The 27,504-nt window shown below is 41.6% G+C and overlaps 1 protein-coding gene across 7 annotated transcripts in view; it reads left to right on the forward strand.

Annotated features, from left to right (window-relative positions):
* Positions 1-510: 510 nt before the first annotated feature.
* Positions 511-27,504, forward strand: part of GOLIM4 (golgi integral membrane protein 4) — a 73,841-nt gene continuing 46,847 nt past the window's right edge. For 2 of the 7 annotated variants that reach the window (XM_046658252.1, XM_046658253.1), the window contains exon 1: positions 517-1,310. In XM_046658252.1, the coding sequence (XP_046514208.1) occupies positions 1,124-1,310 (187 nt within the window). In that variant the 5' untranslated portion in view covers positions 517-1,123. Of the gene's footprint in view, positions 1,311-27,504 lie in introns of all 7 variants that reach the window. The other 5 variants (XM_046658255.1, XM_046658254.1, XM_046658251.1 and 2 more) reach the window with 5 other exon arrangements.

Genomic DNA, 27,504 nt, shown 5'->3' on the forward strand with positions numbered 1-27,504 from the left:
CTATCCCGTGTGTCCGCAGCATCTGCCCATGGATGGGGAGGGAAAGAAAGGGTACTCGGTGGAGTGTACACGGTTGTTCCCATACATCCTCTCCCACGTATAACACTGTAGTGCTCTCCCCACGTGCGCTCCGAGTGCTAGAACACAAACCCACACACACGTGCGCACAGTACCTCGCCCAGCTGCAAGCCGGGACACGTCCCCAGTGCACTCCAACCTCCCCGGCCCTCGCTCCGCCGCCTCTCCCCACCACCCGCACTCCACGTGGGCGCCCCGGGCACCAGGCGGTCGCGCGGCCACGGAACCCCCAGCCGGCGCCCGCGGGGGGAGGGAAGGCGCGGCCCGGGTCCGGACGGACAACGCAGACGTCCAATCAAGCCCGGCAGTGCCTCCCCGAAGGGAGGGAGCGGCGGCTCGGACGGGCCCAATGAGCGGGGAGCCCGAGTGGGACTTCCTCCCGGAATCCCGTTGACCAGAATAGCGGGGCCGTGGGTGACACGTAAGTTGGGTGGGAGGCGGCGGCGGCTGCTGAGGCTCGGGAGCCTCATCAGTGACACCGGTCCGCTGTCCCCCAAACCCGGCCGGGGCGGCCGGCCCCCACCCATCCACCCACCCCGGGCCGCGCGCTGAGGGGCCGCCTGGAGCCCGGGTCTCTTTGTTGGGCGCGCACCCCCTCCTTTTGGTGGCAACAAAGTCGCGCAGTGGGAGCCGCCGCGAGGGGGCGGGGAGCTGGCGGGGCGGGACTCCGGGGACAGCCGGGCCAAAAAGTGGGGAGGAGGGAAAAGGCAGGCGGCGTGCGGGGCCCGGCGCGCGGACAGCCCGCTCAGAAGTATGCGGAGGGCCCCCTCCGGGGCCCGGGCACCCGCGGAGAGCCAGTCTCGCAAAAGTTTGGCGGCGGCGGCTGCCCCGGCGGCGTGGATGGCCGCGCGCCCCGCGTCGCGCGGGGGCTGAGCGGGCGTCACCTCCCCTCCGGCCCCGCTTTTGTGTCTCGAGCCTCCTGCTCATGCTGCGTCCGGCCCCCTCCTGCGGCGGCCGCTGCTGAGCGCTCTCCCGGGCCGAGCGGGGGACCGAGCGGGGACGGGACGGCGGCGGGGCGGCCGCGGCGCGGGGGCCAGGCAGGACTATGGGAAACGGGATGTGCTCCCGAAAGCAGAAGCGGATCTTCCAGACGCTGCTGCTGCTCACCGTGGTGGTCGGCTTCCTCTACGGCGCGATGCTCTACTACGAGTTGCAGACGCAGCTGCGGAAAGCCGAGGCGGTGGCGCTCAAGTACCAGCAGCACCAGGAGTCCCTTTCCGCCCAGTTACAAGGTACGGTTAACGGGACGTGCGCGGCCAGCGGCTGACTTTGCCCCGCGCCTCCCGCGCATCTGGAAAAGTGGCTTCGGTGAGCCCTTGGCGCTGCGGGTGCCACCTCTGACCTTCAGGGACATCAGAGCCGGGCCGCCGGGCCTCCGGAGTGTCTGGGAGATGATGGGGCCATGACATCCCCATTTTCCCGCTTCCTCCGGAGGTTACGTTTGAAAGTGGTGGCAGCAGCCCCTGGGCCCGCGGGGCGTCGGCCGGCCGGGTGCGTACGGGGCCCTTTACCCCAGCGCTTGTCAAAGGCCCAGCTGCAGTCCGGGCAGGCAAACCGGGAGCCCTCCCTCCGCTCCTGCCAGCCCATCCCGGAGGGACATGGTTTCCTGGTTTCTAGGTATTTGCTTTTCAGTTGACTTTGTCAGTAGCCTAAGAAATGGGGAGTTTGGCAGAGATTTCTTAAACTGGGCTGTTTTTTCAAGGGAAATTAAGCCATGATCCAGCAGCCCAAACTAATGGCCCAGTCGCGTGGAACGTAGACCTGCTAGTTTCTGTTGACTTAATGGGATGAGTTTAGAGATGTTGGAGAAATCCACACCACTGCTGTTTACCATCCTGCAGGTATATTTTGGAAAAAAAAAAAAAAGGGTTTATTCGTCTTCCTGAGTAACTTTTAGTTTTTTTCACCGAGGTAGAGGGGTGTGTGTGTTTTACAATTAGCCCTGAGAAGTCCAAGAGGACAAAACTGTGTTTTTCACTTTGCCAGACACAGCAAACACAACTTGAGCAAGACCTTTAGAAAGACTTAAAGCTCCTCTCCTTCTATTTTTGAATCTCCTTTAATGTAAATTTCAGAAACATAAATGATGCATGACTGCAAAGTAAGCACCATGTGGTCTTGTTAAGAGCATAGTCATGCTATACATATTTTTTGAAAGCTTTTACTTGTACTCCTGGCTAGTTTTCACTTATGCAGCCCTCTCTCCAACCAAAAGAATAATAGCAAAAAGGTGTGAGTAGTGAAATGTTGACGGTCTTTGCTGATAATGCAAATATACTTATTTCATGTTACTAGGAAGATACAAGCTGGATGGATGTTTCTGTCTGTGTATGTGTATACAAATATAAAACAGATGCCTTTTCGTTGCTTCAGCTATTTTGAGTGTTTTCTAGTAAAAGAATTTTTTTAAGTGAGAGAAAATGACGTACGGCTGATTGCTGCTGCTTCTTTGCTCTTCCCAACTTAGTACGGGGAGTATTTTTAGCTTCCTGAAGCTGCATAGCCACAGGCAGTGAAAATATGCGAGCTGGGCTTGGTTTAAAGGGAAAACTTGTTTTGATACCATCTTAGGTTTAAAACTTTTTTCTTTAAACTTGTTGAAATTTACTCCTGAATTATTGTTGGCATGCAAGTATGGATATTTACTTACTTAGAAGGTACCAGCAAGTTTCCCTGTGAAGTTCAGTGCCTTTAGACCAAAGGGAAAACTTGCCGTCTAACTGTAGAGTGGCACGACTGCATTTTCACACCCATGGCTGGAAGAGGTGTGGATGGTGGGTTCTATGAGGCTGGTGCCTCGGTCTCTCAGTTAAGGAGACCCATGAGAGCAGGCGCTGTCACGTTCACCAATATATCCTCAGCCCTGCACAGTGCCTGGCACTCATATGAGTTACTCAATCAACAAACAAACTTAGCCTGAACTTTGAGACTATTAATCCCAAACACTTTTGTCCGCTTTCTCAGGCTTCACTTTTCTGTTTCTGCTTTTTGAAAAAAACCAAAGTAATGACAAAATGTTTTGCCTGAATAACACAGTTGACTCAACTGCCAGTGCTGGAACTCATTGACTGAGGCCCTGATTTCTGAGTCATGGCCTTTATTTGCAGTATGCCATTTGGAAAAATCAATCTAGGTTTTTGTTCTCCTTTTATTTACCTTCTCTTGGTGGTGGTAGTGGGGGAGAATGGTGGTAAATGGTAATAGGAGACCGTTAAAATACCCAAGTAAGCCAGCCCTGATGGCCTAGTGGTTAAAGTTGTGCACTCATTGCTTCAGTGGTCCTGGTTCATTTCCTAGTCACAGAACCTCCCCACCCATCTGTCAGCTGCCATGCTGTGGTGGCAGCTCACATAGAAGAACTAGAAGGACCTAGAGCTGGGATGTACAGCCATGTACTGGGGCTTTGGGGAGGGGAAAAAAAACCACATCTGCTTTGCAGCAGGAGATGAAAAAATATTCTAGGTAGTTTGAATGAGTGGCACGTAAAGTCCGTTTCTTGATATACTCTTTTGCCATTTCCTCTTGAGTTGTGTTGCTGCAATAATTACAGTGTGATTATGCATGAAGTTATGTCCCAAGCAGGCTACAGTTTCTTCTTCTTTTTGGTGGGTTCACGATTGACTTCTGTAGCGTTTATTTTGGATTTCACATCTGCAGGCTATTTAATGAAGACTTTCTGATGGTATGCAGCTTTTGCTTCCCCTTTCCAATGACAAATGACATTTTGCTCAGCAGTGCCATGTACCACCTGCATAGATTTGTTTTTAGGGCATTAGACTCCATTGTTAAGACTTGTTTAGTTACGTGAGATCTCTTGACCCGGCTTGGATTAAGATCAGAGTAAATTATGAGTTGCCTTCTTTAAAAAATATGACTCTTGAAATGTTTAAGTAGTTTGGCCCTATAATCTGAAGGTGTACGTTTGTTAAGTGAACCTATTTAGGTCATCTTCAGTTTAAGAAAGGGTTGTACTCCAGAGAGTATTTTGAAAGTAGGTAATGTTTAACTCTAAGTGCATTTTGCAGTACAACTGTTCCGTAAATAGGAGATGGTGGTCGGTGGGTGACATGGGGAAGTTCCAAGACTAGGCAACCTCCCCTCCACTAAAAACAAATTTCTATGTCTGCCAGCCTGTTTACCTGTTTATTTGTCTCCCACCCATTTGTTGTTGTCAGTGCCATCTGGTTGATTCTGACTCCTAGCGTCCCTGTGTACAGCAGAGCGGAACCCTGCCTGGTCTTTGGTGCCATCCTCTCACCTTCCGGTCCTGTATCAGACAGTGCTCTGCTGCTATTCACAGGGTTTTCATGGCCAGTTTTTTCGCCAGGTCCTTCTTCCTAGTCTATCTGAGTCTGGAAGCTGCGCTGAAACCTCTCCACCATGGGTGACCCTGCTGGTATTTGAAATAACTTGGTGTGTAACTTCCAGCATCACAGCAACATGCAGTCACCACAGGATGACACCCAACAGATGTTTGGTGTGGTTCCCTGACCAGGAAACGAACTGGGGCCTAACCACTAGACCACCAGGGCTGGCTGTGTCCCACTCATACTGTACCTTAATTATTCTGAGGAGTGGGGCAGAGGTTACATACTGGCGGCAGAGACAGTAGTTACAGCCTTTGAACAGCACAGTGTTTAATCAACCTTTACATTTTTTAAAAAACTGCTTTCAGGAGGCCGTGCACCATTTTCTGTGTCTGTACATACTGGTTCTCAGCTTTGACTGCCCATTAGAATCACCTGGGCGGCTCCCAGACCAATTAAATCACAGTCTGTGGGGGTGGAACGCACCTGGCAGTCTCCCCAGGTACTCCAGTGTGCAGCCAAGGCTGAGAAGCACAGCTTTATAATCATAAAACTGAGCCACTTCACACATTCACTTTACCTCCTTGGCAGCAAAGACATTGAGGTTTTTTTTTTTTTTAACCAGAGCATGTGATTCAAATTCTAGCCCTGCAACTTTTTGTGTGAACTGGGGCCTCATTTTTCTTATTTATAAAATGGAGATCAGAATGACCTATTTCATAGAGGTATTGTGCGATACAATAATATCTATAAAGCTCCTAGCACACACCTAGCACATAGTAGGTGCTGCTAATTAAAGATTAGCTGTTACTATCATCGCAGTCCCTGTTTGAGGGAAAATGCTTCATCTCTTTCTCGTCTCAGGTTTGTCATGGGTACAGTGTTGCAGTTGGTGGAATTTGGTTTTAGAGCCAGGCACCTCCTTTTGTTGTACCTAAATGAACATCAAAGAAAATGGGTAAAGTGGCTGAAATCCAAGTACTTTAACCCGGACGAGGGCCTTCGCTGACAATTTAAATTTAGAACTTAGTATGGTTGCTGATTAACTCTCCTTGCTTCACATCAGGTGAGGAGGCAGGTGATGACTAGAGAGGCAGTGACCATGTGTAATAAGACCTGGGAGGGAGAGAGGACTTTTTGAAGTTTAAAAAAAGTAGAGGCAAAGAGCCCCTCGTTCCTGAAACACCGGATTGCATTATTGCAGCCCTGCCCTTGGTCTTCCCAGTGATGACCAGGAACCTTCAAGAAAAGGTTTCTATCGTGTTTCCTATGCTCCTGTTCCAGAGCAGTGTATTACAACTATGCAGAATAAACAAGTTTGATGCTTCTAAGGGCAGCATTGTTATCTAAGTTAGTTGTGCCTTTGCATCGTGTGTCCCTTGCACACAGGATGGCTGGCTAGCCTGGGCATGAACACAGCATATTGTGAACTGGATTCTTCTTTGTTTTCAACCTACCCTAAATTTGCTTTGTTTAAAAACAAAAGTTCTTCGGTTCAGGGCCAGGCTTTTTTTTATTCTTTCTTCTCCAGTTCTTGATATAAAGTGGGTGCTCTATGGTAGATCTATACCTCTGTGATATTTTAATCTGCCTGTAAATGTGCCTCTATGATATGGTGCGCAGTGAAGTGTAGTGGATACAGGCTGAGGGGTCAGAGCACTTGGATTTGATTTCTTGCTATTTTTTTTTTTACCAGCTGTGTGGTCCTGGGCAAGTTGCTTAACTTCTCTGTGACTCCTTTTCATCATATGTAATAATCAGGATAATAGTGCTCATAATAAGTTGTCACGAGGATCAGGAGTGTTAGCTGGTGTACAGTGCTCAGACGAGTGTCTTGCGTTTCGGACTCTTGGGGACCCCCATGTACAGCAGAGTGTTTGCAGACCTCCGTAGTTCAGCCCCACAAGTGCGGGTAGTATGCATTAGGGACAGGCATTTCCAAGTGCAAAGTGAGGACTTAGAAACGTCAATTAGATCCATCTATTAAATGGACATCTTCACTGAAGTACATCTTGCAGTTAAAAGGAGATGTTTATCAAATAGCTGTTTTTATTCTGTTTCATTTAAAAAATGGAACAGAAATAAATTCTCTTTAAGTTCAGTAGTTTTTATTTGTATGAAAATTTGTATGTAAAATTTGTATGTAAATTTGTATGTAAAACCCTGCCTTAAAATTCATTCCCTGAATAAAAAATAATTTTAGATAATTTTCTAGATAATTTTTGAAAATCTGACTTAATGAAGCAATCTGTTAACTGTATCCGATTTACGCAAATATATATGATTCCGCACGGTGTGTCTGCCTCAGTCATCCTTGTAAATTGCAACGTGGCAATATTGGTTGACCGTGAGGAAATTGTTCATTATCAGTGAGCTTTTAGCTCCCAGGTAGCTTGGAAGCCTTACCTTGACATTTTCAAATTCTCTCCTGCCTTACCAAGGCCACTTTTTGTAGGGCTGGGCCACAGGGCCAGGTGTGAATGCCCTAAGGAATGAGTGAGTTGAGTTGGGGAAATGATGACTGAAGCTGCTGTGGACCCAAATGCAAAGGATTTGACAGAAGCCAGAAGAAGCAAGAGAGAGAAGAGGGGACTAATATCAGTTTATGACTTCTCAAAGCTTGGAGAAAGCTTCTGCCTCACATCTTTATGCCCTAAAAGGAAAGAAACAGGGAATAGCGAAGGGAGAGTAGGTTTGGCATCAGGTATGGTTTGAATGCAACTCTCGTGTGTACCAGAAGAGCTATGTAGAGTGGGCAAGTGACCTCTGAACTTGGGCTTCTTCATTTGTAATTGGGGATAACAATATCTGTCTTGCATGCTTGTGTAGATTAGAACTAACACATCTGAAGTGCCTAGCACGAATCCTGGAGCACAGTACAGCTGCATTTATTAGGTGACAGGACTACTGTGACTGGATTAGCATTGGGCCATCGGGCTCCTTTTTGTCTTGCCCACAATTTACCACATCAAGTAGGTAATAGTGGGATTAGTTGTGGCCCAAATGTGAGCTGTGTGCCTAACTTGGCTGAAACTTGTATTTGATTTAAGACCCTCTCACTGTCTTTTCTACCCTGTTGACCCTTTTTAGGGAAGAAAAGATCTGAAAGCGCTTTATGTGGTAGCAAAGAAGAGTTACTATTTTTCATTTTGACAACTGAGTGTTCTCCTTTTATCATCGAGGACAGAATGGTTTTGCGGACAGAATGGTTTTGCGGCTTTCGTCAGTCAGTGGTTTGTGGGTTTTTGTAGCTTTGTTTGGAAGTGAAAGTTATATATAATGTAACTTTATTATAAAAGAAAAATGGCAAACTGTGTTTTTCTTTCAAGCCACTGGTATGTGAAGTGAATTTCGTTCAATGGAATTTTGAGAATTTATTTGAAGGAATTGAATTATTTTAAATACATAACATTTCTTGAGCATCTACTGTGTGCAGGTGTGGCATGAGGCACGTGACGTGCATTTTCTCAGCTAACGGGGACACCAGCACTTGAATGTGGATGAGCGATCTGAGGCTCAGAGGGGTTACTGAACTTGCAGGGTCAAGGCCAAATCTAATGAAACTGGGCTTAGAACCCTGATGTGCCATCCCAGCCCGTGTTCTTTCCATTGTACTCCATTGCCCTCAAAATTATTTTAGCGTCTCTCATGACGATATTAATGGTTTTGAAAAAGTAGGTTAGGTGGGTCGTATGAGGATTCAAGATAAAATTTAGAAACAGAAGTAACAGGTGTGAGTATTTTTTGCTGTAGCATTTTTGGAGTGTAGGACATTTGCTGCTGTTCCAGAAGGTGATTTTGGTTGACAATGCAGTTGGTTTTAGGTCGTATCCACATGCTGCATAAAATAGCATTGAATCACGTAATAAAAAACTTAACACCCTTTTGCATTCCCTTTCAGTGTTTTCTTGACAAGTCAAGGAGGGACTCTCAGTTTAATGCCAGAATCTCTTTCCTAGATATAGTTGCTCATTTGTTTTTCTCAAAGAGAGCAGACTTCAGGCAGCCAACAGCCTAACAGCTAGAGTTTTAATAGTTGTTTCTTGTTTTGTTGCATTTAAATTTTGCAGTTACCATCCATTAATGCCATGTAAGTCAGATTTTTATTTACAAGATAGTAGTTAAAGTTTCCTTTTGGGAAGTTTATTTTAGGGGAAAACGCGAGTATTTGGTAGCCCATGGTCCCTGTACAGATTTTGCATGCGTAAAGGAAGAACTTGTGTTTGGAGTACCTGCATGTCCAAAGTTTCGGAACACATTAACTGCTCATATCTGATACAGACACTAAATTTTACAGCTAAGAGAACAATCCTGAAGTGGATGAATCACTCACCATGTGTCTCAAGCTGAGCACGGAGCTTGCACCTCCGGACTTCCAGGGCAGCGCAGCATCCCGCCCCTGCGCTCGCCGTCTCTAGAGGCCAGCAGCACCGGCTTCTCTGAGCAGAAATGGGCGTTGCTATTTTTAAACAATGTTGTGTATTTCTGAATGTCAGATTTGTGTTCTTTGTTTTCACTGGCCTGTGAGTGCTTATCCAGAGGACATGCCAGTGGTTGCCCTTTGCTAGGGAGCCTCACTGAATAGGCTCACAGCCTGGAGGGACATGGGCACGAAATAGATTGCTCTTAATAACAGTATGACATTTAAAAAAATATTGCTCTAACTATTTTTCATATTTAAAATGTCACAATAGGATAGATAGCGAATAGAAAAGTAAAAGATGTGCTGTCGTTCTGAAGGATAAGGCATTACAGACCATTTGAATGACACCATTTCCTTTCTTTGAGAGTAAGTGAATTTAAGAAAAATATATAATCATTTTAGGAGAGTCAAACATCCCATTTCCCATTTCCCATCTCATTTAAGCCCCTCTTTAAGTGGAATTTTGTTACAAACAACAAAAAAATCTGTAAATCAGGATATTTAAGAGTGCTTTAACATTGCTTGTATGCTCTCGACAATAGCTATGATGCTATAAAATAAATATTCTAAACATAGATTAAAATTGGGCAGCTGTTAAGTACTTGATTCGTTTGTTTAGTGTAGAACAATTTATTGTTTTACATTAGTGAGATTCATTATTATAAATCTATAGTTCATGTTCATCTCAACCTATTAACAAACATTTAGAGGGAGGGTTTTTTTTTGTTTATTGTGTTTTTTTTTTTGCTGAGGAAGATTCACCCTGAGGTAACATCCATGCCAGTATTCCTCTATTTTTTTTTAGTATGTGGACTGCCAGTACTATGGCCGCTAACAGAGCAGTGTAGGTCTGTGCCCGGGAACTGAAGCCAGGCTGCCAAAGCAGAATGTGCTGAACTTAACCACTAGGCCACCAGGGCTGGCCCAAGAGAGAGTTTTTGAAAAGACTTTATATCCTTTTTAAAGGTTTGATGATATAAAATATGTTAAATTGAACAGATGTCAGACATCACTTTTATGAGATGGTGAAAAATAAATCCTCTTGACTGTGTAGGTGAGCATCAGCTCAAAATCCAGGAGTCATCCACGTTTGATCTGGGTGTTGGTGAAGCTCCTAGAGTGTAATTCCTCAAGTACAGCTTCTCACATACAGCTCTCTTTCATCTGTAGATCTATGAAACTAAAGAGTCAAGATACCTGACCTCAACACAGCCAACGTACAACAGTGGTACAGGTATAAGATGCCTAAATATTCTTGTTCAAAAAGTGGAAAATACACGGTATGTAGGAGACACTGGTCCATAGCAGTTCTGAAATCCATCTAGACACATGCTTCTTGATGAGGTCTCCAGGTGTAGGAATAATTCTCCACAGCTCTTTATTCTACCTTTTGGGCTATTTGTTCTATTCTCTGAGTCACCCTTCCTTTGTCATGAAAAGGAGCATGTGTTTGCAGCTGGGTTTTCTCAGCCTGCTTTTTGCCAGTAGAATTTTTGAAATCTATGGCCTTTTTTCATTTAGTACCATCTCAGTCCCTTTCAGTCCAAATTGACAGTGTTCCTGCTAGTGAAATCCTCTCGAAACTTTTGTGGATCTCCTCTGAAACTTGTTGGGGCTCACTCTATTGGACAAAAACCACACCCACATATTTCTTGGAGAAAAATCCTTCTCTACCTTGGGCTTCTGCTGAGATAAGGGAGAGACGGTGCCCTTTAACTTCCGCAAGTCCTATTGAGAGGATCTGTGAGTCACATCCCTAAACTTTTAGAAGATCCTATGATCTGACTGAGTAGTACTCTGAGACACCACATCTCCAAGGTCTTACCAAGGAGTTCAGAAGCCGCGCCTTCAGTCTCAGCTTTAGACCATGGTTTTCTTCTGACAGTTCCCTGAAATTGATTTTTGCTTGAAAGCTGTTTCTTAATTTTAGCATTGTTTGCTGTCTAGAAAGGCTGAGAATTTTCAAAACCATCAAGTCTGCCTCCTTTTGGTTTAGTAGTCCTTCTGTCAGTTTATCTCCTCACAGTTCGCTATATACAGCAAGAAGAAACCAGGTAGCACCTTCAACACTCTGTTGGAAAATCTCCTTTGCTGAATCACCCAGTTCATTCCGTACATTTTTTACTTCTCGTGTAACTGCACGTGACTGCAGGTCATGTAACTATACATAAGTGCGGGTATTGTTAAACCTTCTGCCCTACATAATTTCCAGTTTCCAACAGAATTTTCCTCACTTTCATGCATGCCTTTACTAGCAATCCCTTCAAAGTCCAAAATTCTGTGAACAAAGTATTCAAGGCACTTGGCAGTTTTACTCTTCTTAAGGCCCACTATGCAGTTCCAGAGTCGCTCCCGCCTTTTAGATTTTTTGTTACTGCAGCACCCCACTTCCAAATCTGTCTGTTATCCTGTTGCATAGCAAAATATCCCCGAACTGAATTGGCTTAGAACAACATATATTATTTCCCCGTTTCAGCAGGAAAGGAATCTGGGCTCAGCTAGGTGATTCTCTCAAGCTCTCTCAGGATGTTGCAGTCAAGCTGCTGATCAGGATTCTAGACATCTCAAAATTTGACTGGAATTGAAGGATCTGCTTCGAAATTCACTAATGTGATTGTTGGCAGGTCCTACAAGATCTGCTTCCAATCTCACTCATCTGGGCCTTTCCATAGGACTTTCCACAGCTCCAGCATGGAATTTACAACATGATAGCTGGCTTCCTCAGACCAAGAGATCCAAGAGGGAGCTAGAGAGCGTGCAAGAACCCACGATGAAAGTGAAAGTATTTTATAGCCTGATCTTGAAAGTGATATCCCACGACCTCTGCCATATTCTGTTCATTAGAATCAAATGGCTAAGTTCAGCCTGTGCTCAAGAAAAGGGGTTTGTCGAGGGCATGCATAACAGAAGCTGGGGATCATTGGGGCCATCTTGGTGGCTGCCTACCACAAGGTGAGAATGTCATTATTCTCATTGTTAGCATACTTGCTATATACCAGGCACCGTTCTAAATTATTTTCTTGGATTATCCAACATAATACTTTTGTAAAAATATTTTACTACATTTAAAATGCAATTTACCATTTAGTTTGAAGTATATTAGCAAGAAGTGGCATCTGACCTGGAAGAATTAAAATTCAAAGAGGGTTCCAGGTAACTCCGAAGCATAAACCCAATCAGTCGGCTGTCAAGGGAAATCCCAAAGTGGAAAGCATCGTGTCCTTGGGGAGTTTCAAAATCCATTGACAATATGTGAAAATTTCCCACCCCCACAAGTGACTATTTGGCAAGTAGATAGGAATGCAGTGTAGTGTGTTTGTACATAGAACATTTTCACTTGCTTCTGAGTGTTCCTTCCGACTTTATAGACTGCAGTCCTTGGTAATGATCTTGTTATTTGATAATCAGAAGATAGGTTTTTTTTTGTAGAGTTATACTGGTCTTAGATAAATATCTTTGATTTAAAGAAAGAGCATTAATCGCATGACTGGTAAGTTCAGCTTACTCATCCCTACTTTGAAAGTCAAGTTTAAAATATTGCAATGTATGAGTTTTCTTTTGTGATATTACTAAAATAAAAAATAGAGCATAAGGGCATGTTATGAAAAAGTCATTAAATGTTTTCTAACAATTGTCATTCCAAATTCATAGTATGACCTCCTTCTTATAAACAAATTTTTGTAATTAGAAATATATGAGATAAATATTTCTATTTTCTATTTGACTTCCATTGTACTTTCTTAAGCATATTTCTGTCAGAGATTGGATTGGGAAGTGGATAGAGAGTATTTTGTCAAAGTATATTTGAGACCATATTCCGTTCAAGAATCAAGGAGAGTTCTGTGCTTGTCAGTGAGAACTTGCTGCTTAATTTCTGTAGACTCAGTGACTGTCTTCCAGCTGCACTGCTCTCCGTGTGGGTGCCAGATTGCTGCCATGATATTCCCTGTTACTCTAGGTTGCTGTGGACTTCTCCCTTGGTGATATTCACATGAAAACCGTTAAGTCCCTTGTGACATGTGGCCCTGTTCTCTGCCCCAAAAACCCAAATGGGAAAAATGCCATACGTGTTCTACAATGTAGTGCTAATAGGCACAGTGCGGTTCTTAGGGAGACTTAGACGTTGCATACTGTGTTTTTCTCATATACCTGTTGCTGCCTGGGTTGGTTAGGATCCATATGGATTAAACTAGAGGATGCTGTCTTCTCTTGAAACTGTCCAAGGAAGCAGGAGCTACTAACCCAGTTAGCTAGAATGATGGTATTTGTGAGTGCATGTGAGACCCCTTATGTAGACCCCAAGAAGTCTTCATCTGAGGGTCCCACAGTAGCAATACTTTGAGTAAAGGCTGAACCTTTGCAGAAAGATTGCTTTGTTTTTATTGTAGACCTCCAGCTGTTCTCAAAGCTGCCTCCTGCCCGGCAACAGCTCATTCCTAAGACCACACTGTGTGTCTTGTCTGTGACTTTCTCTTCCTTAAGGGTGACATTTTCAATTTGGGATCTATGAACTTTCTGAAAATATATGTCAGTTTTGCCTTTTTCCAAGACAGGAGCCGTAGCTTTTATCAGAGACTGAAAGCGTCAGTGACCTGAAAAAGGTGAAGACTATTGCTCCAGGGCAACTTCCTCCTTCTGAGGGCCTTTCAAGTCCATCTTGGAATTTGACCTCCCCTGGTCCCACTCCATGCACCCTCTAGAAAGTGGCTGAGTTTGTAATGAGGTAGTCACTGCTCACTGCTGTTCCCCTAAAGCCCTGACCCATGCCGGCCGCCTCAAACCTAAGAAGAATCCTGATTAGATGCTTAAATGGCATTTAATAAATTGCATTCCTGGAATCCATGAGTAATTGCTTAGTAAATAATAAAGAATGCCTTGCAATTGCATGAAGAATTTATACTTTTCAAATTGCTTTATATTCATGATATCCTGAAAGCAGCCCTATGATGTAGAATAAAGCAATAGCTATATTATTACCCTTTTAGATTTGGGGAAACAGAAGTCACACAGCGAGACAGTGACACACTTGAGGTGAATGCTCCAATTGCTTGAAGCCTAACTCACAGCTCTTGCTAATCCTCAGCTTCCCAGGCTACCTCGCCCTGGAACTAAGATGAAGTTTTAACAGTATTCACGAAACAGTGTGTCTGACTTTGCCTCCTCGGAGGGAGCTCCCTCCTTTTCAGATTCTGTCAAACAGTTAGACATATTCCCTGATGGTGACTCACCTGGACTTGAGAACTGATCTCCTTGGAGTCGCCCTGTCACCCCCCACCTCTTCCCATCTCTGTGTCCACGGGAGGCGCGATGGCTGCCCAAGCTGTTACTTCCTGCTTCGCTTCTGCAGCTGTCCACCATCAGGGGCACTCTTGCCTGGTTCCTTTTCAGGTCTCATGTGCCCTGGAGACTCTCAGCAGGCTCCGTAGGGATTGGGTCCCTGGGCAGTGAGGGTGACAGTCACTGTGGTGAATTTGGCCTCATCCCCCATTCCATCTACATCTGGTACATTGTCCTGATGCAAAATTAGGGGGTGGGCTGTCCCTTAGCTCAGGATGATTCTGTTTCAGGCTCCTCTGCATGCTGGGATGTGGATAGGGCTTCAGCTCACACTGGGATCCTGCTAACTTGCACCACGGGCTGTCTCCTCCTGATGGCGTCGTAGCTTCACCTTGACTTCACACAGGGGCTTTGAAGCTCACACCTCAACTGATTCTCTAGCTGTGTTTTTTAGCTTCCAGATGTAATAGTTAGATCACTCCTAACTAAATCATAGACTGGGAGAGTAGGAGAGAAAGCTTGTAGAAGCCAGGTTGCAAACAGCAGCATATGAACATGTTTTGATTTGACCACACAGGCTCTGAAAAATTTCACGGTAGTTGTGTACATAGAAAAAGAGTTATTTTATGTAAACATCCAGATTTCCAACTTTGAAGTCATGATTCCTCATTACTGGGCTGCATTCCTTCCTGGTGAATGATACATGTTGAATGGGGCATGTGGGCTTCAGTGGCAGAAATTGCCACTGGGAGTTCCTAATAACTTCTTTAGTTTATCCGTGAAGAAAGTGAGCCTCAGAGAGATTGAATGACTTGACAACTGTGCTGTCCAGTGTGGTAGCCAGAGGTCTTTTGTGGCAAAAACACTTACAATGCAGCTACTGTGACTGAGGAACTGAACTTCAAATTTTAACTAAATTGAAGAGTTAAAACTAAAACATTGTGAAATATTTTTCTGTTAAACACAGCTTTATTGTTTTGGTGGCCCTACGTTTCATTTAACTGTTGTGTCACGTTAGATGTTAGTGACATATGACAGTGCACATAGACTTTCTACTTTTTAAAATGCAGCTGCTAGACATTTAAAAATTACCATGGTGGCTCACAGTGTGTTTCACTGGACAGCACTGACCTGACAGAGCTCACGCAGCTTGTTGGTGGCAGGTCTGGAATTTGTCAGTGGATATCCACAGTGCTCACCATATTTTTTCTCCATTACTAAAGTGTTGCCTGACTTTTCTTCTAATTCTCAAAACCTCTTCATTATAACGTAGGATCTCATCCTGTAGGAATTTGTTTTTCCTTATTTTTCCATGGTACATAATACAGAAGTGATTTTATGTAAAAGAAAATTTAGCTCCGTGTATCATCAACAATTATATAAATAAAGGTAATTTTAAAGATGATAAAACCAATATTCATGATATATAAAGACTTTTTAATTTTTTTCTCATTTTGGGTGATACTGCCTGTTTAATTTTCTCTGAATTATTTGTGTAAGCAAACAATTTTTAACATTTTTAAAATAACATTGTGTTTGATTTTGGCAGAGATGTATATTAAAATGAGTCTAAAATTAATTCTATCTTTTAGCTTTAAAATGGGACAAAGTTACTTTTAGATCTGATAGATTGAGTTCTTACATTTGACAAGGTAAGAATCGAATACTTCACAAGTAAAACATTGGGCATGTGAGTAGCCCAGTCAAATCTAACCTTTACCTTTTTCTTTGACGTTTTAGATTGAACTATGAATTATAACATATGTACATAAAAGTGCACAAATTCTAAGCATACAGCTTGATGAATTTTCACAAACACATTTGTGTAAGCAGCAACCTGATTGAAATACACAACAATACCAGCCCCCCAGAAGTTTCCTTGAGCCCCTTTCCGCATTTGCTCCCCCCCCAAGGGTAATCACTATGGATTAATTTTGCCTGTTTTTGTACTTTACATAAATGAAATCAAACAGTGTATACTCTTGCATCTGGCTTCTTTTGCTGAACATTTCATCCAAGCTGATACATGTTACATAGATAGTTCATTTCTATTAGTATGCCCATGTGTAAGTCTGTCACAGTTTATCCATTCCACTGTTGATGGATGTTTGGATGATGTCAATTTCTGCTGCTATGAATGTTCTAGTTCATTTGACTTTTTTTTTTTAAGGACTAGCAACTTCTTGATGTGTTTGATGACGATTTTGAGTAAGATAATGCAACTTAAGACTATTTTGGTGCATTGGCAGAATTGTCTTATTATTGCCTCTCTGCTAGTGTTGATTTAATATCCTGTCTGTATGCACTGGACTATTACCAGTACGATGAAAGCAACTAAAACCTGATGTTCAGAATACAAGCATTGGTATCATTGTTCAGCCAAGGATAAGCTACCCAAGGAACTGCCCAGATATGAGCCGGCCTATCTGGTCTCTATTCACCCTCATTCATGTTCATTTGGTACATTCTTTTTCCATTTGTATTGTGCAAAAGGGTCATTTTTAAAGTAATTTATTTAAAAAGTAGAAATTATAACAAGCTCAGTTACTGCCTTTTGCTAAATTAATTTCCTGAAATGTATTCACACTCCCTCTGGTTTGGGAACATTGCCTCCCAATGGAAGCGTCCAGAATATGACTATCTCAGCATACAGGAGGAATGTTATGGATTAACTGAAATATCGGGTGGGTGGTTGAACTGTCCTTAAGATTCTTTCTCAACTACAATTTTGTGATTTTTATATTCTAAGATACTTGCTTAAGTGAACAATAATGAAAATAATAATTACTTGTAGTGACTTATGCTCAGCAATTTATTAATACACAGTAAATTTTCACAGTATAGTTTTGCTTTATTGTATATAAATGGCAAAAAGAGCAATGATGTTCTTAGAGTTGATCCGTGAAAATCTCATTAATATTACTTTTATAGCTTGTGATAATTGAACTTTTATTAGGCTACAATTTGTCTTCATGCAAATTATGATAGAAAAAAATAGTAAAATATTTGTGTAAACAAAAATCTATCCCGCTTTTTAAAAGAACAGATTTCTAAATCACTTAGGAACATAAAAAGGAAAGATATCCTTCTAGCCAAAGAATTAACAGATGATTTCCATCTAGTGATTCAGGCAGACTCTCCACGTATCCGTTTTCAAAAGTAATAAAATTGCACTCACTGAACTCCTTTAATTCAAGATTTTTACTAATTCATACTGGCTCCTCCTCCCAACACTAGTTCACACCAATGAGTGTTTGAAGGGAAGCTGTTCGGAAACTGTTCAAAGAACCAGACAAGGGGTTCTAGAGTGGATCAGATATTTAGGGCAGCGCTGTACTTTTCCAGTTCACTTAGGCAACTGCTGCTTAAGTTGTAGAAACACCGGAGGTTACAAAATTATAACTTGGGTTTCTTAAAATACAGTTTATTCAGTATACTATAGTTTATTTCTGGAAATCAGACTTTAGTTATAAAATGAATGTCTTTCTGTGACAACTTTTTCATAACAAGTTCCTGTGTTACAAAGATTTCTAATTCTGTTCTCTGAAATAAAAGATAGCCAAAGAAAACTATTGTTAGTTTAGGATAGATAAATCAAGAAGGCGTGGTTTGATGTGACTAACCTTACATGAGTAGAAAGAGACTTGAGCATCAATATATTAGTTTTTGTTTTGTAACAATTCCAGAATCTCAGTGGCTTACAATAACAAACATATTCCTGTTCATCGGTCTGCAATTTGGTTGTGGTTTGGCCATCATGGCTTGGACTTGGCTGGGCCTGACTTGTCTGGACCCAGGCATAGACAACAGGTTTTTGGTCAGTGTCAGGCAGACTCTGACCAGCACTGAAAGGATTTCATCTGCCTGGGGGTGTTCTTCTCAGGGTGGATCACTGGAGCACAAGAGGGCAAGTGTCAACATGGCGATGCCCCTTAAAGCCTTCTCTTGGAACTGGCTCGCTGTCATTTTGTCCGCATTCTGTTGGCCAAGCAAGTCACAGGGTCATTCCCAACATTAACGGATTGGGGTGCGGAGGAATACTCTGCCCATAGCATTAAGCACTACAGGGTCAATGGCAGGCTGTGGGTGTATAATCACAACAGTGAGGGGTGAAGAATTTGGAATGATGACCCCATCTACCATAGTCAATTTCAAAATTGGTACAGTGTGAGGTAAAAGAAGGCGGTTTCTTTTGTTTGAAGAATTATTTTACAGCGATTTGCTGTAGACTTATGAAAAGACTAAATAACATAATTTTAGTCATAGTTGTGTTTTCTTGGCAAAGGGTATGAGTTTATAATGAAGCACTTAGCATAAATTTTAAACAAAAGGCAATAAGCAAATGTGTTTTTTTTATTCAACAAACTTTTCCTGAAGCACCTACTCTCCACAGGCTTTCTTGGAGGATGTAAATTTGATTATGCAGCTGCTGGCATCAAGAAAAAGTGTAAATGGAGGAGCCTTTAAAGCTGAAGGCTTTTCTCTTGGATCTTTGTGTCTCTGCTCTTGCAGCGATGTAGACTGAAAACTTCTCCACCGAAGTATTTTAACATTTAATACGCCGATTTTAGCAGCAAAAGCAGATATGATCAAACAGAGGATTTGCTTTTATACACTAATTTATGTGGGTAATAAAGGAACTAGAACAATTGAGAACGTGGATCTATGGATCAGTTTGGTCATTTGAAAGTTTCTGTAGACTTCCTGTGGACACGTAGTCCCTTGCTTTTTAAAAAATTTTGTTGTGCTGGGATTCTTTTGTGCAAAGAAAAGGAAAAGAATTATGCCAGTAGTGTTTACTTGAAGGTTCTAGCGCCTACTATGGCAACTCTGTATGTTTATACTCAAGGGCTTGGGAAAAAACTGGAAAATTCATGGTCAGATGCCCTTTTTGTCAGTCTGTCTTTCTGACTTTCTTTCGTCTTTTTAAGAACTTATCTGATTTTAAGCATTTCTTTAAAACACCCTTACTCTTCAAGTTGCACATTTATTAATTCCATCCATTTAACGTGAGATTGTGTATATATGTATGATTGTATATATGTGTGTGTATGGCTGGTCAGTTATTATATTGGCCTTCTTTAGTAAGATAATCCTAATAGCAATTTATATATACTTTTACTTTTTAAAGCTTGATTCTTCATGTCTCCGTTTGAGAATATCAGAATTTTCTACTGAAAAAGGGAAGCCGAGGGCTGGTCCCTAGATAGAAAAATATGGCCTCAATTTGGAAATGGATATTTCCTGTGAGTCATCCCGACATGCTTTTTGTGTGTACAAGAGAAGCAGCAGTAAGAAGAGGCAGGGTATTTTTGACAAGTTCATTTCTGTACTTTTTGTGAACAATACCTGCTCAGAAAATTTCCAGAACAGGGACATGTAGATTCTTGTTCAGCTCTAATGAGTGAGGTTCTAATGCTCTCTGAAACCAGTGAATAGTGGGCCAGTAACCAGGGAAAGTATTTGTTCTCTAACTTAAAGTACTTCTTGTCGTTAACTTTGTTCCTTTGGAAGTATGTTGCTCTGGAAAGAAAATCTGGTTTTCTTTTTGGTCTTCCTCATCTCTGTTTTATTACTTATTTTTTGTTTTTCAGTTTGCTGGTTGATTGCTTGAACACTTTTTTTTAACAGTCTTGTTAGCACCAGTCAGAACAGACACCAAAAAGAACATTTCTCTTGACTGCTTAATTATTCTATAAAGGGAAAAATCTTTCTTTCCAGGCCCCATAGCGTATTAACTATAAGAGGTTACAATTTTTCTTATTTTATTGTATTTATTTATTTATTTTTTTTGAGGAAGATTAGCCCTGAGCTAACTACTGCCAATCCTCCTCGTTTTGTTGAGGAAGACTGGCCCTGAGCTAACATTGGTGCCCATCTTCCTCTAGTTTATATGTGGGACACCTGCCACAGCGTGGCTTGCCAAGCGTTGCCATATCCACACCTGGGATCCGAACCGGTGAACCCTGGGCCGCTGAGAAGAAGAACGTGCGAACTTAACCACTGCACCACGAGGCTGGCCCCGAGGTTACAATTTTTCACCACCACACCTAAAATTATTTCTTGACTTTTGAGTTACGTTTCAGTAGGTCATATCTAGTTTCCCCTCCGTCTAAGTCTGTTCCAGTGTAATCCAGGTCACTCAAAAAGCAGAACCTATTGGCATGGTGGAGGCTACATGGATAAGTTTTTTATGTAGTTGCCTTGACTCTACCTTCAAAATACATGTCCTGAATTTTGCCCATCTATAATATTTCTATTTCTAATATCCTAGTCTGATTTACTGTCATCTGTTGACTGGACTAATTGCAGTAGGCTTCCACCTGGTTTTCCTGCTTCCACCCTTACCTCCCCCATAGTACCCCAATAGTTTACAAATTATTCGTTGTGCAATATGAATTAGGTAATGTTATTTCCCTTCTCTCTTGGGAGGAAATTTTAACTCTTCCCTTACCTTTGTTTTACTTCACCAACAAGATTCCAGCCACATGGGCCTTCTGGCTGTTTCAGGGACATCCCAAACTCACACCTTTCTCAGAGCCTTTTTACCTGCTATTCTGTCTGTCTAGAACGTTCTTCCCTGAGATCTCTTCATCACTGGCTCCTTTTTATAGTCATGCGCTGCATAATGATATTTCAGTCAAAGACGGACCACATATATGATGGTGGTCCCTTTAGATTAGTACCATGTAGCCTAGGTGTGTAGTATTGTAAGTGCACTCTGTGCTGTTTGCACGACAACACATTTCTCAGAACGTATGCGCCTCGTTAACTGACACGACCGTATTAAGCGATGCATGACTGTATTCAGGCCTCTGCTCAGATTTCAACTCCTAGAAAGGCAGCTGTATTAGTTATCTATTGCTGCATAACAAATTACCCCAAACTTTGCACCTTCAAGCAACAAACATATAAACATTAACTTTTACACGCCGTTTCGTGAGGGTTGTGAATCCAGGAGCAGCATAGATGGATGGTTCTGGCTCGGGATCTCTCGTGAGGCTGTAACCAAGCTGTTGGCTGGACTGTAGTCATCTGAGGATCAGCTGGAAAAGGATCCACTTGCAAGCTCATTCACATGGTTGTTGGAAGGCTTCAGCTCCTCACTACTGGCCAGACACCTCAGTATTTTACTCTGGAATGCCCGTCCATGGATTGCCTGTGTCTTCATGACGTGGCAGCTGGCTTCCCATAGAGTGAGGGATCTAACAGAAGACGAGCCCAACGTGGAAGCCCCAGTCTTTTATAACCTAATCTTGAAAGTGAGATAACATCACTTGTGCTGGATGCTATTAGTCACACAGACCAGCCCTGGTACAGTGTAGGAGGGGAGTACACAAGGGTATGAGTACCAGGAGGTGGGGGTCCTAGGGAGCAATCTGGAGGCCTTGCTGCTCCAGCAGCCCTGCCACCCATGGGGATTTCACTGCTTAGTTTCGAGAACCCTGTACCTTTCATATTTGTCCAGAGGTAATCTGAACAATCTGTAGAAGTCTTCTCTTCCTTGATATGAGGGAATACTCTGCGTAAGCAGAAAGATGGTCATAGTTGGTACCCAAGGGCTATCTATCCTGTTATCCTACATTTTTATCTTATTTACACTGAGGACTGTTGCAAATCTCATGTTGTATCTCCTTATTGTCTATCTTGTTTGTCTGTCTTCCTCTATGAGATTTTAAGACCTTGAATTCGGAAAACTGGTATTTCACATCCGCTATTTTAATCCTTGAGCTTAGAACAGTGCTTGAAATATAGTAGATAGTTATTTGATAAATGAATAAGTAGGTTTGCCTTTTCAAGCCCTAGAAGTTTTATTTTAGCCACTTTATATGGAAGTGTTTCTGCGTGCATCCCTGTGTTCTGAAATTGAGTATACGGAACATAAATTTCATTAGTTCAAGTAATATTTGCAGAGTGTACCTTATGTAGAAGGCACTGTGCTAGTTACAAACACAAATAAGTCATGCTCCCTACTCCCGAGGAGTCCTCTTAGTCAGGAAGGGCTGACTCTGGGATGGGCCATTTGAGAACAAGTGAAATGAAGGAGAAACTACAGGGCGAGGGGAAGGGTGAGAGGGGGAGGAGGCTGCCCAATGGGACACCCTCTCGATGTCCTGGGGTCAGTACAGTTATTTTGTGCTGTACTGTTGTGTTCTTGTAGCATGCTTGGAATGTAAGAAGGAGAGAAACCATATTTTTTGAACAACAGAAAAATTAGGAAACCTAGTCTACGTAAGTAGAAATGGTAAATTATTTAGTTATATGTTTTTAAAAATCGCCTTGCTGAAATGACTGAAGATGTATGAAATTGCGTTTCGTTATATGTGATCATACGTAGGGCAGTGGCCCGTGCGGTAAGCGGCTCTGGATCAGTGTGTCTTTGGCGTTGGTTCTCATGGTAGTGATTCTTTTCTATAGTATGCTTCGCTGCTGTTGTCTTCTCACTGGACACATTATCTCCCTCTCCTTAAAGTTGCCTCATCTGATTTTGCTGTGGACTTGAAAGCCCAAGAACCAAACTTGATAGAATTATGTGTTGTAGGAGTAAGTCAGACTGAAAAAAGTTTTCAAGTAATTAAGTTTTAAGGGAGATTTTACTTCTCGCTTAGCCATTTGTGGCCCATCTTTTACTTCTTTGTAGTACCCACCAATGTTTTAAGAATTCTTTTAATAGACAGGATGTGACTTTACTCAGGTTTCCTCTTGAACTTTTTGTCTCATTCAATGTATCATAGTTGGCTTTGAAGTCAGACTGACTCATAGGTCTGCCAAATTTTGTTTTATGTCCTAAAATAAATTGTTGAATCTTTCTGAGTGTCATTAAAAAAAAAAGCTCATGTCTTCCTTCCAGTGTTAGTGTCAAGAGTGAGTGACTATGTTAAGGACCTAGAATGTTACCTGGCAGTCTCTCTCCTTCCCTCCTTTCCCCCTTCCCCGTTCTCCCCACCAGGTTGACGGGCTTCACACTCTATCACCAACTGCCTGGTGGCAAATGCCTCAGTAAGCGGCATCTGTAACACATGCCACTTGGCTTATCTCCAGCCAGCAGTGCAGGACTGGACCAGGAAGCCCAGTCCTGCAGGCACCTTTTTTCCTAAGATAATCAGCACAACTTGGGGAGTGATGCCATGTTGAGTTTCATTGCAGAGTGGTACCAGTCACTTGGCTCTGTGGAAAATCCAGAGTCCAAGACTGGCCATAAAAGTAAACTTGCTTTCTAGGTTTCCTTCAGAGATTTGATACCCACAAGGCAGGTTTAACTGCTACATGATATTTCATGCCCTGCCTGGGGTTTCCAGTAGTGGAACTCAGAGGCATCTCAGCCTTTGAGAAGAGTAAGACCGTGGGGCTTTCATAGGGGGAGGTATCAGTCACTGTAGATGCTCAAAGTTAACAAACATTCAGAGCAAGGAATTTTTTAATTAAGGTAAGTTCTACAACGTCCGTGTAATTATTTACATTCTTCTACTCCCTCACATATTTTCTCAGCTTACCCACCCTTGTGACTCATTCAGTCAGAAAATCAGTGAAATCAGCATTCTCTTCTACTCATCAAGCAAAAATGGGTCATCTCCGTGGCCAACTGGATTCTCTAGTGTGTCCCAGAGAATCTCATTTCAGTTTGGGCCTCTTCCTGCCACCATGTCTCCTTGTTTTCCTCTTGGGCTGGTTTATATCAACCCATGGCCAGCTCCTTCACTCCAGGTTGCTGTCGTCTAAATATTGCATATCTTATATTCATTCATCATCCATGCCTTGAAAATCCTACTAAGATTCAGCCTTTTTCTAGTTTTAAATTCAGCTGAAATTCACTGAGTACCTATTATGTGCCATACATTGAATTAGGCCCCGGTACTTACGTTAGGGATTATAGGAATGAGGTTCAGAAAGATTGTGTGTCCAGAATGACGATGGTAATGAAAGATAGAAGGAATTTGAATGCAAATCTGCTGACTCCAAATTCAGTTTTCTTTGCAATTTAGCATAACTCCCCTTTCCTCCAGGCGTGCCAAGACATTGAGAAACACTGATGATGTGAGCTGGAAGGCTTGGCTCCTTTAGGTCATGCTTGAGTCTGTGCCCTCTGCTGACTCGGTGACTGCTGGCAGCAGTGTGTGGCAGATATGCCCCAGGCACCATTTCTGGGTCCAGTTTGACTCTGTAACGCTGGCCTGTAGGATAGACAGAAAGATGTTATCTTCACTGTTGATCTTTTTTAAAAAAAGGACTTGTCTTAAAAGTAGATCTAGCGATTTAGGATAGAAAACCTGCACTCACTATGAAGAGTGAGCTTGTCAGTAAATGTGAAGAAGTTGGGGGAACTCTCCGACTTCAGTTTAGTCAGAATATGGATTTAATCTTTACTCAGAAGGGTATTTTATTGAGTAAGCTTTCCCTTTCAAGTTTTGAAGCCTCATGCCTCTGTCTAGACAGGTCACAGACATTGTTTTTTCTTTTTTTTTTTAACTTCAATAACCTTATGAAAGTGAAGGTGGTTTCCATGAGTTGAAAAACAGGCAATTACTGATTTAATTATATTATTGGAAGAGAATATTAAAAATAGCTCATTTTGGGTCTCCTAATGTGTATTTAGAGCTTACCTTTGAATCTGTATTTGATGAGGTAGATTTCTTCAAGGACTTTAATGAAGCCACATTGTGAATACCCAACTCAGGAGGATGGGAAAACTATGCACCTTCTCAAAATCTGGAATGAGTGTAGACTTGCATTCAAATTGGATTCCATGATTAAACAATTGGATGACCTTTGGCAAGTTACCCAGTCACTTGGCCTATTTCATTGCCTGTTCACATAAGAATTCTGCTTGCTTTCTGGAGTTAATGAGTCTAATGAAAGCATCTATACTGTGCCTGGTGTGTGTTCGATATTTTGAAAAAGTTAGTCAACCCACGCACCATTTTAATCAGTTGAGAAATTACAACTTAAGGGAAAAAGAAAGTATTTGCCTTAGTAATGGTGAGTTAGTAACTTCATCTTTATATACAAAGGCTTCATAGTTGAAAACTTGCTACATTATCTCAAAGGTTTTATATAACACTAACTTAGAACATAAAATGGAGATGACATAAAGCTCCATTTGACACCCTTTTAAGATCTTCATTAAGGAAAGTAAGTTTAGCGTATTATGAGACATGATTTTTTTTACATTTCTCTCATGAAGTATATGTTGGAATGATCTTTGAAAGGCTGCCATTTCAATGGTTAATTCGTTTTACTCAGAGACTATGAACATCAAAGCAGCAAAACTCAGTTAAGTGAACTAGTCAGGAGATGGAATATTCTGGTAAATTTAATTGTCAATGTGAAATAGAAAACTTATTACCTTCTCTACTCATATGGTTTCTGGTCTCCATATTTAAATCATTCCATTGAATTTGAATTTGTATTGAAAGCTCTGTACCAAGTTTTTTTTTTTTTTCCTGGTAAAAGAGAAGGAAAGCAATGAACAGAATTCCTTTTTGTTTCAAGTTATATTACTAAAAAGCATTCCAAACTGTATTAGTTGCTTCATTGATAAGAAGGGTCATCATTAGAAACGTCAGTTCTCTTCTCGTACTAACAATGTAGATCAGATCTGAGGAAGATTCAACTGAGTGTCTACTGTCCCTTGGACATAGTAATGAACTAGCCTTATCAGTAAATTTTGATCTTTCCCTTTCTTCTAGAACTTGAGTGCAAAAAAAATCCACTTATTTAAGTTATGGTGAAATGAGCATCAACATAATTAATTGATATGATATAGGCTTAAAAGAGTAGTTTATGTTTGTGTACAAATGTGAAAAGTACAGAAAATTTTTAAGAGGCGAAAGGAAAAAGTCATTCATAATCTCAAGAACCGGAGCACTCTCCATACAAGTTTAGTATTTAATCTCGTCTTTGTTTACAGAATCAAAGGCAAATGGATTTGCAGTTTTTTTTAACTTGTTTAAATTTTTTTAAACCTCACTAAGTTGGTGTTTTGCTTTATGTATTTTTATTTCCCTTTTAAGTTTTAGGGAAATTATAAGGAAAAAAATGGATGAAAAGAGCAGAAATAAAGCTTCCCATTATGGTTTAAAAATTTAAAAATCTGTCCTTTACTCAATCAACATTGCAGTATCTTCTTGGGTATGCAGGAAAAAATAACAGACTGTTTTTTTAAAGTTTTTTATTCTGCAAGAAGTTGATATGTAAATAGTAAATCACATACTTCTTTCAGAATTCAGGAAAAAAAATTGCTCTGGAAAAATAGAACCATTCAGAAAGCAAATTTTGAGATTTTTTTTCTGCTTTGTTTTCCTACTTGGAGTGTTGAATGAGCAATTTTTATCACAGTAATTTTTTGTTGGTTTCCTTTCAGGGTTTTTCCATCACTGTAAGGAATATAAGCCTAACAGAAAAATGTATCCATGAATTATCAATATTTGTTTTATCTCACATAAATTAATTGCTGATCAGTGACTTTGTAAGGGAAATCTTAGGAAAGTTATTTTAATTCTATAATGTGGTATTATCAGATATGTATTTTTATCAGATATATATCATATATAGTGATATTTTATAAACTCATTTAAATTCAGATGAGAACTTAAGCACATAGCATCCTTTTAGTTCTGAAGTTAAGGAATTGTAAAATTATTTTTGTATATTCCTAGCGAAACACCAGGCCAGAAAATATTCATGTTCTCTGGTTAGATTTCATGTATGTCCTTTTCAGATTCTCAAAACTCTGAAAGACAAGATGATGGAAATACCCACTTTCTGCACCTTGGATAAATGTCATGTCTATTTTGCATATTGATGATGTAGAATTGTCCTTTCTGCCTTAAGGAAATTTTTTGTGAATCTTGGCCTTTTCTTAATTTCTCAAGTGGCTGTGTTGTATTCTCTGATGCATTTAGTATGGGGCCGGTTCACTGAGTTCCCTCAGTACATTGGCAACTACGTTTAGATCAGAGGGATTGTTTTGGTTTTTGGTTTTTATATGTTGTGTGTGTGTGTGTTTGTGTGTGCTAGCTTGGGAAGAAAAGCTAATAACTACTTAGTTTTATTTTTGTGTTTGCCTACATGTACTGCTAATTATCTATTTAGGCAACTGCCTAATGTGTATTCCTGGGTTTATTGCTTTGGATCAAGGGCTGGAATTCTTAGTTCATAAATTTTTGGTGTTGAAGGAATAGGCTACTTGTAAGTACTGTAGCTGTTAGTCTGTCATGGAGTAAGTAATGAAGTAGCCACAAAATTATCTTTATTAAAAGTAACACTCAGGGGCCAGTCTGGTGGCATAGTGGTTAAGTTCACACACTGCTTCAGCAGCCCAGGGTTCACTAGTCTGGATCCCGGGCGTGGACCTACACACCATTCATCAAGCCGTGCTGTGGCAGCATCCCACATAGAAAATAAAGGACGATTGGCACA

Source organism: Equus quagga, chromosome 4 (genome assembly GCF_021613505.1).
Source record: "Equus quagga isolate Etosha38 chromosome 4, UCLA_HA_Equagga_1.0, whole genome shotgun sequence".
Lineage (NCBI taxonomy): Eukaryota > Metazoa > Chordata > Mammalia > Perissodactyla > Equidae > Equus > Equus quagga.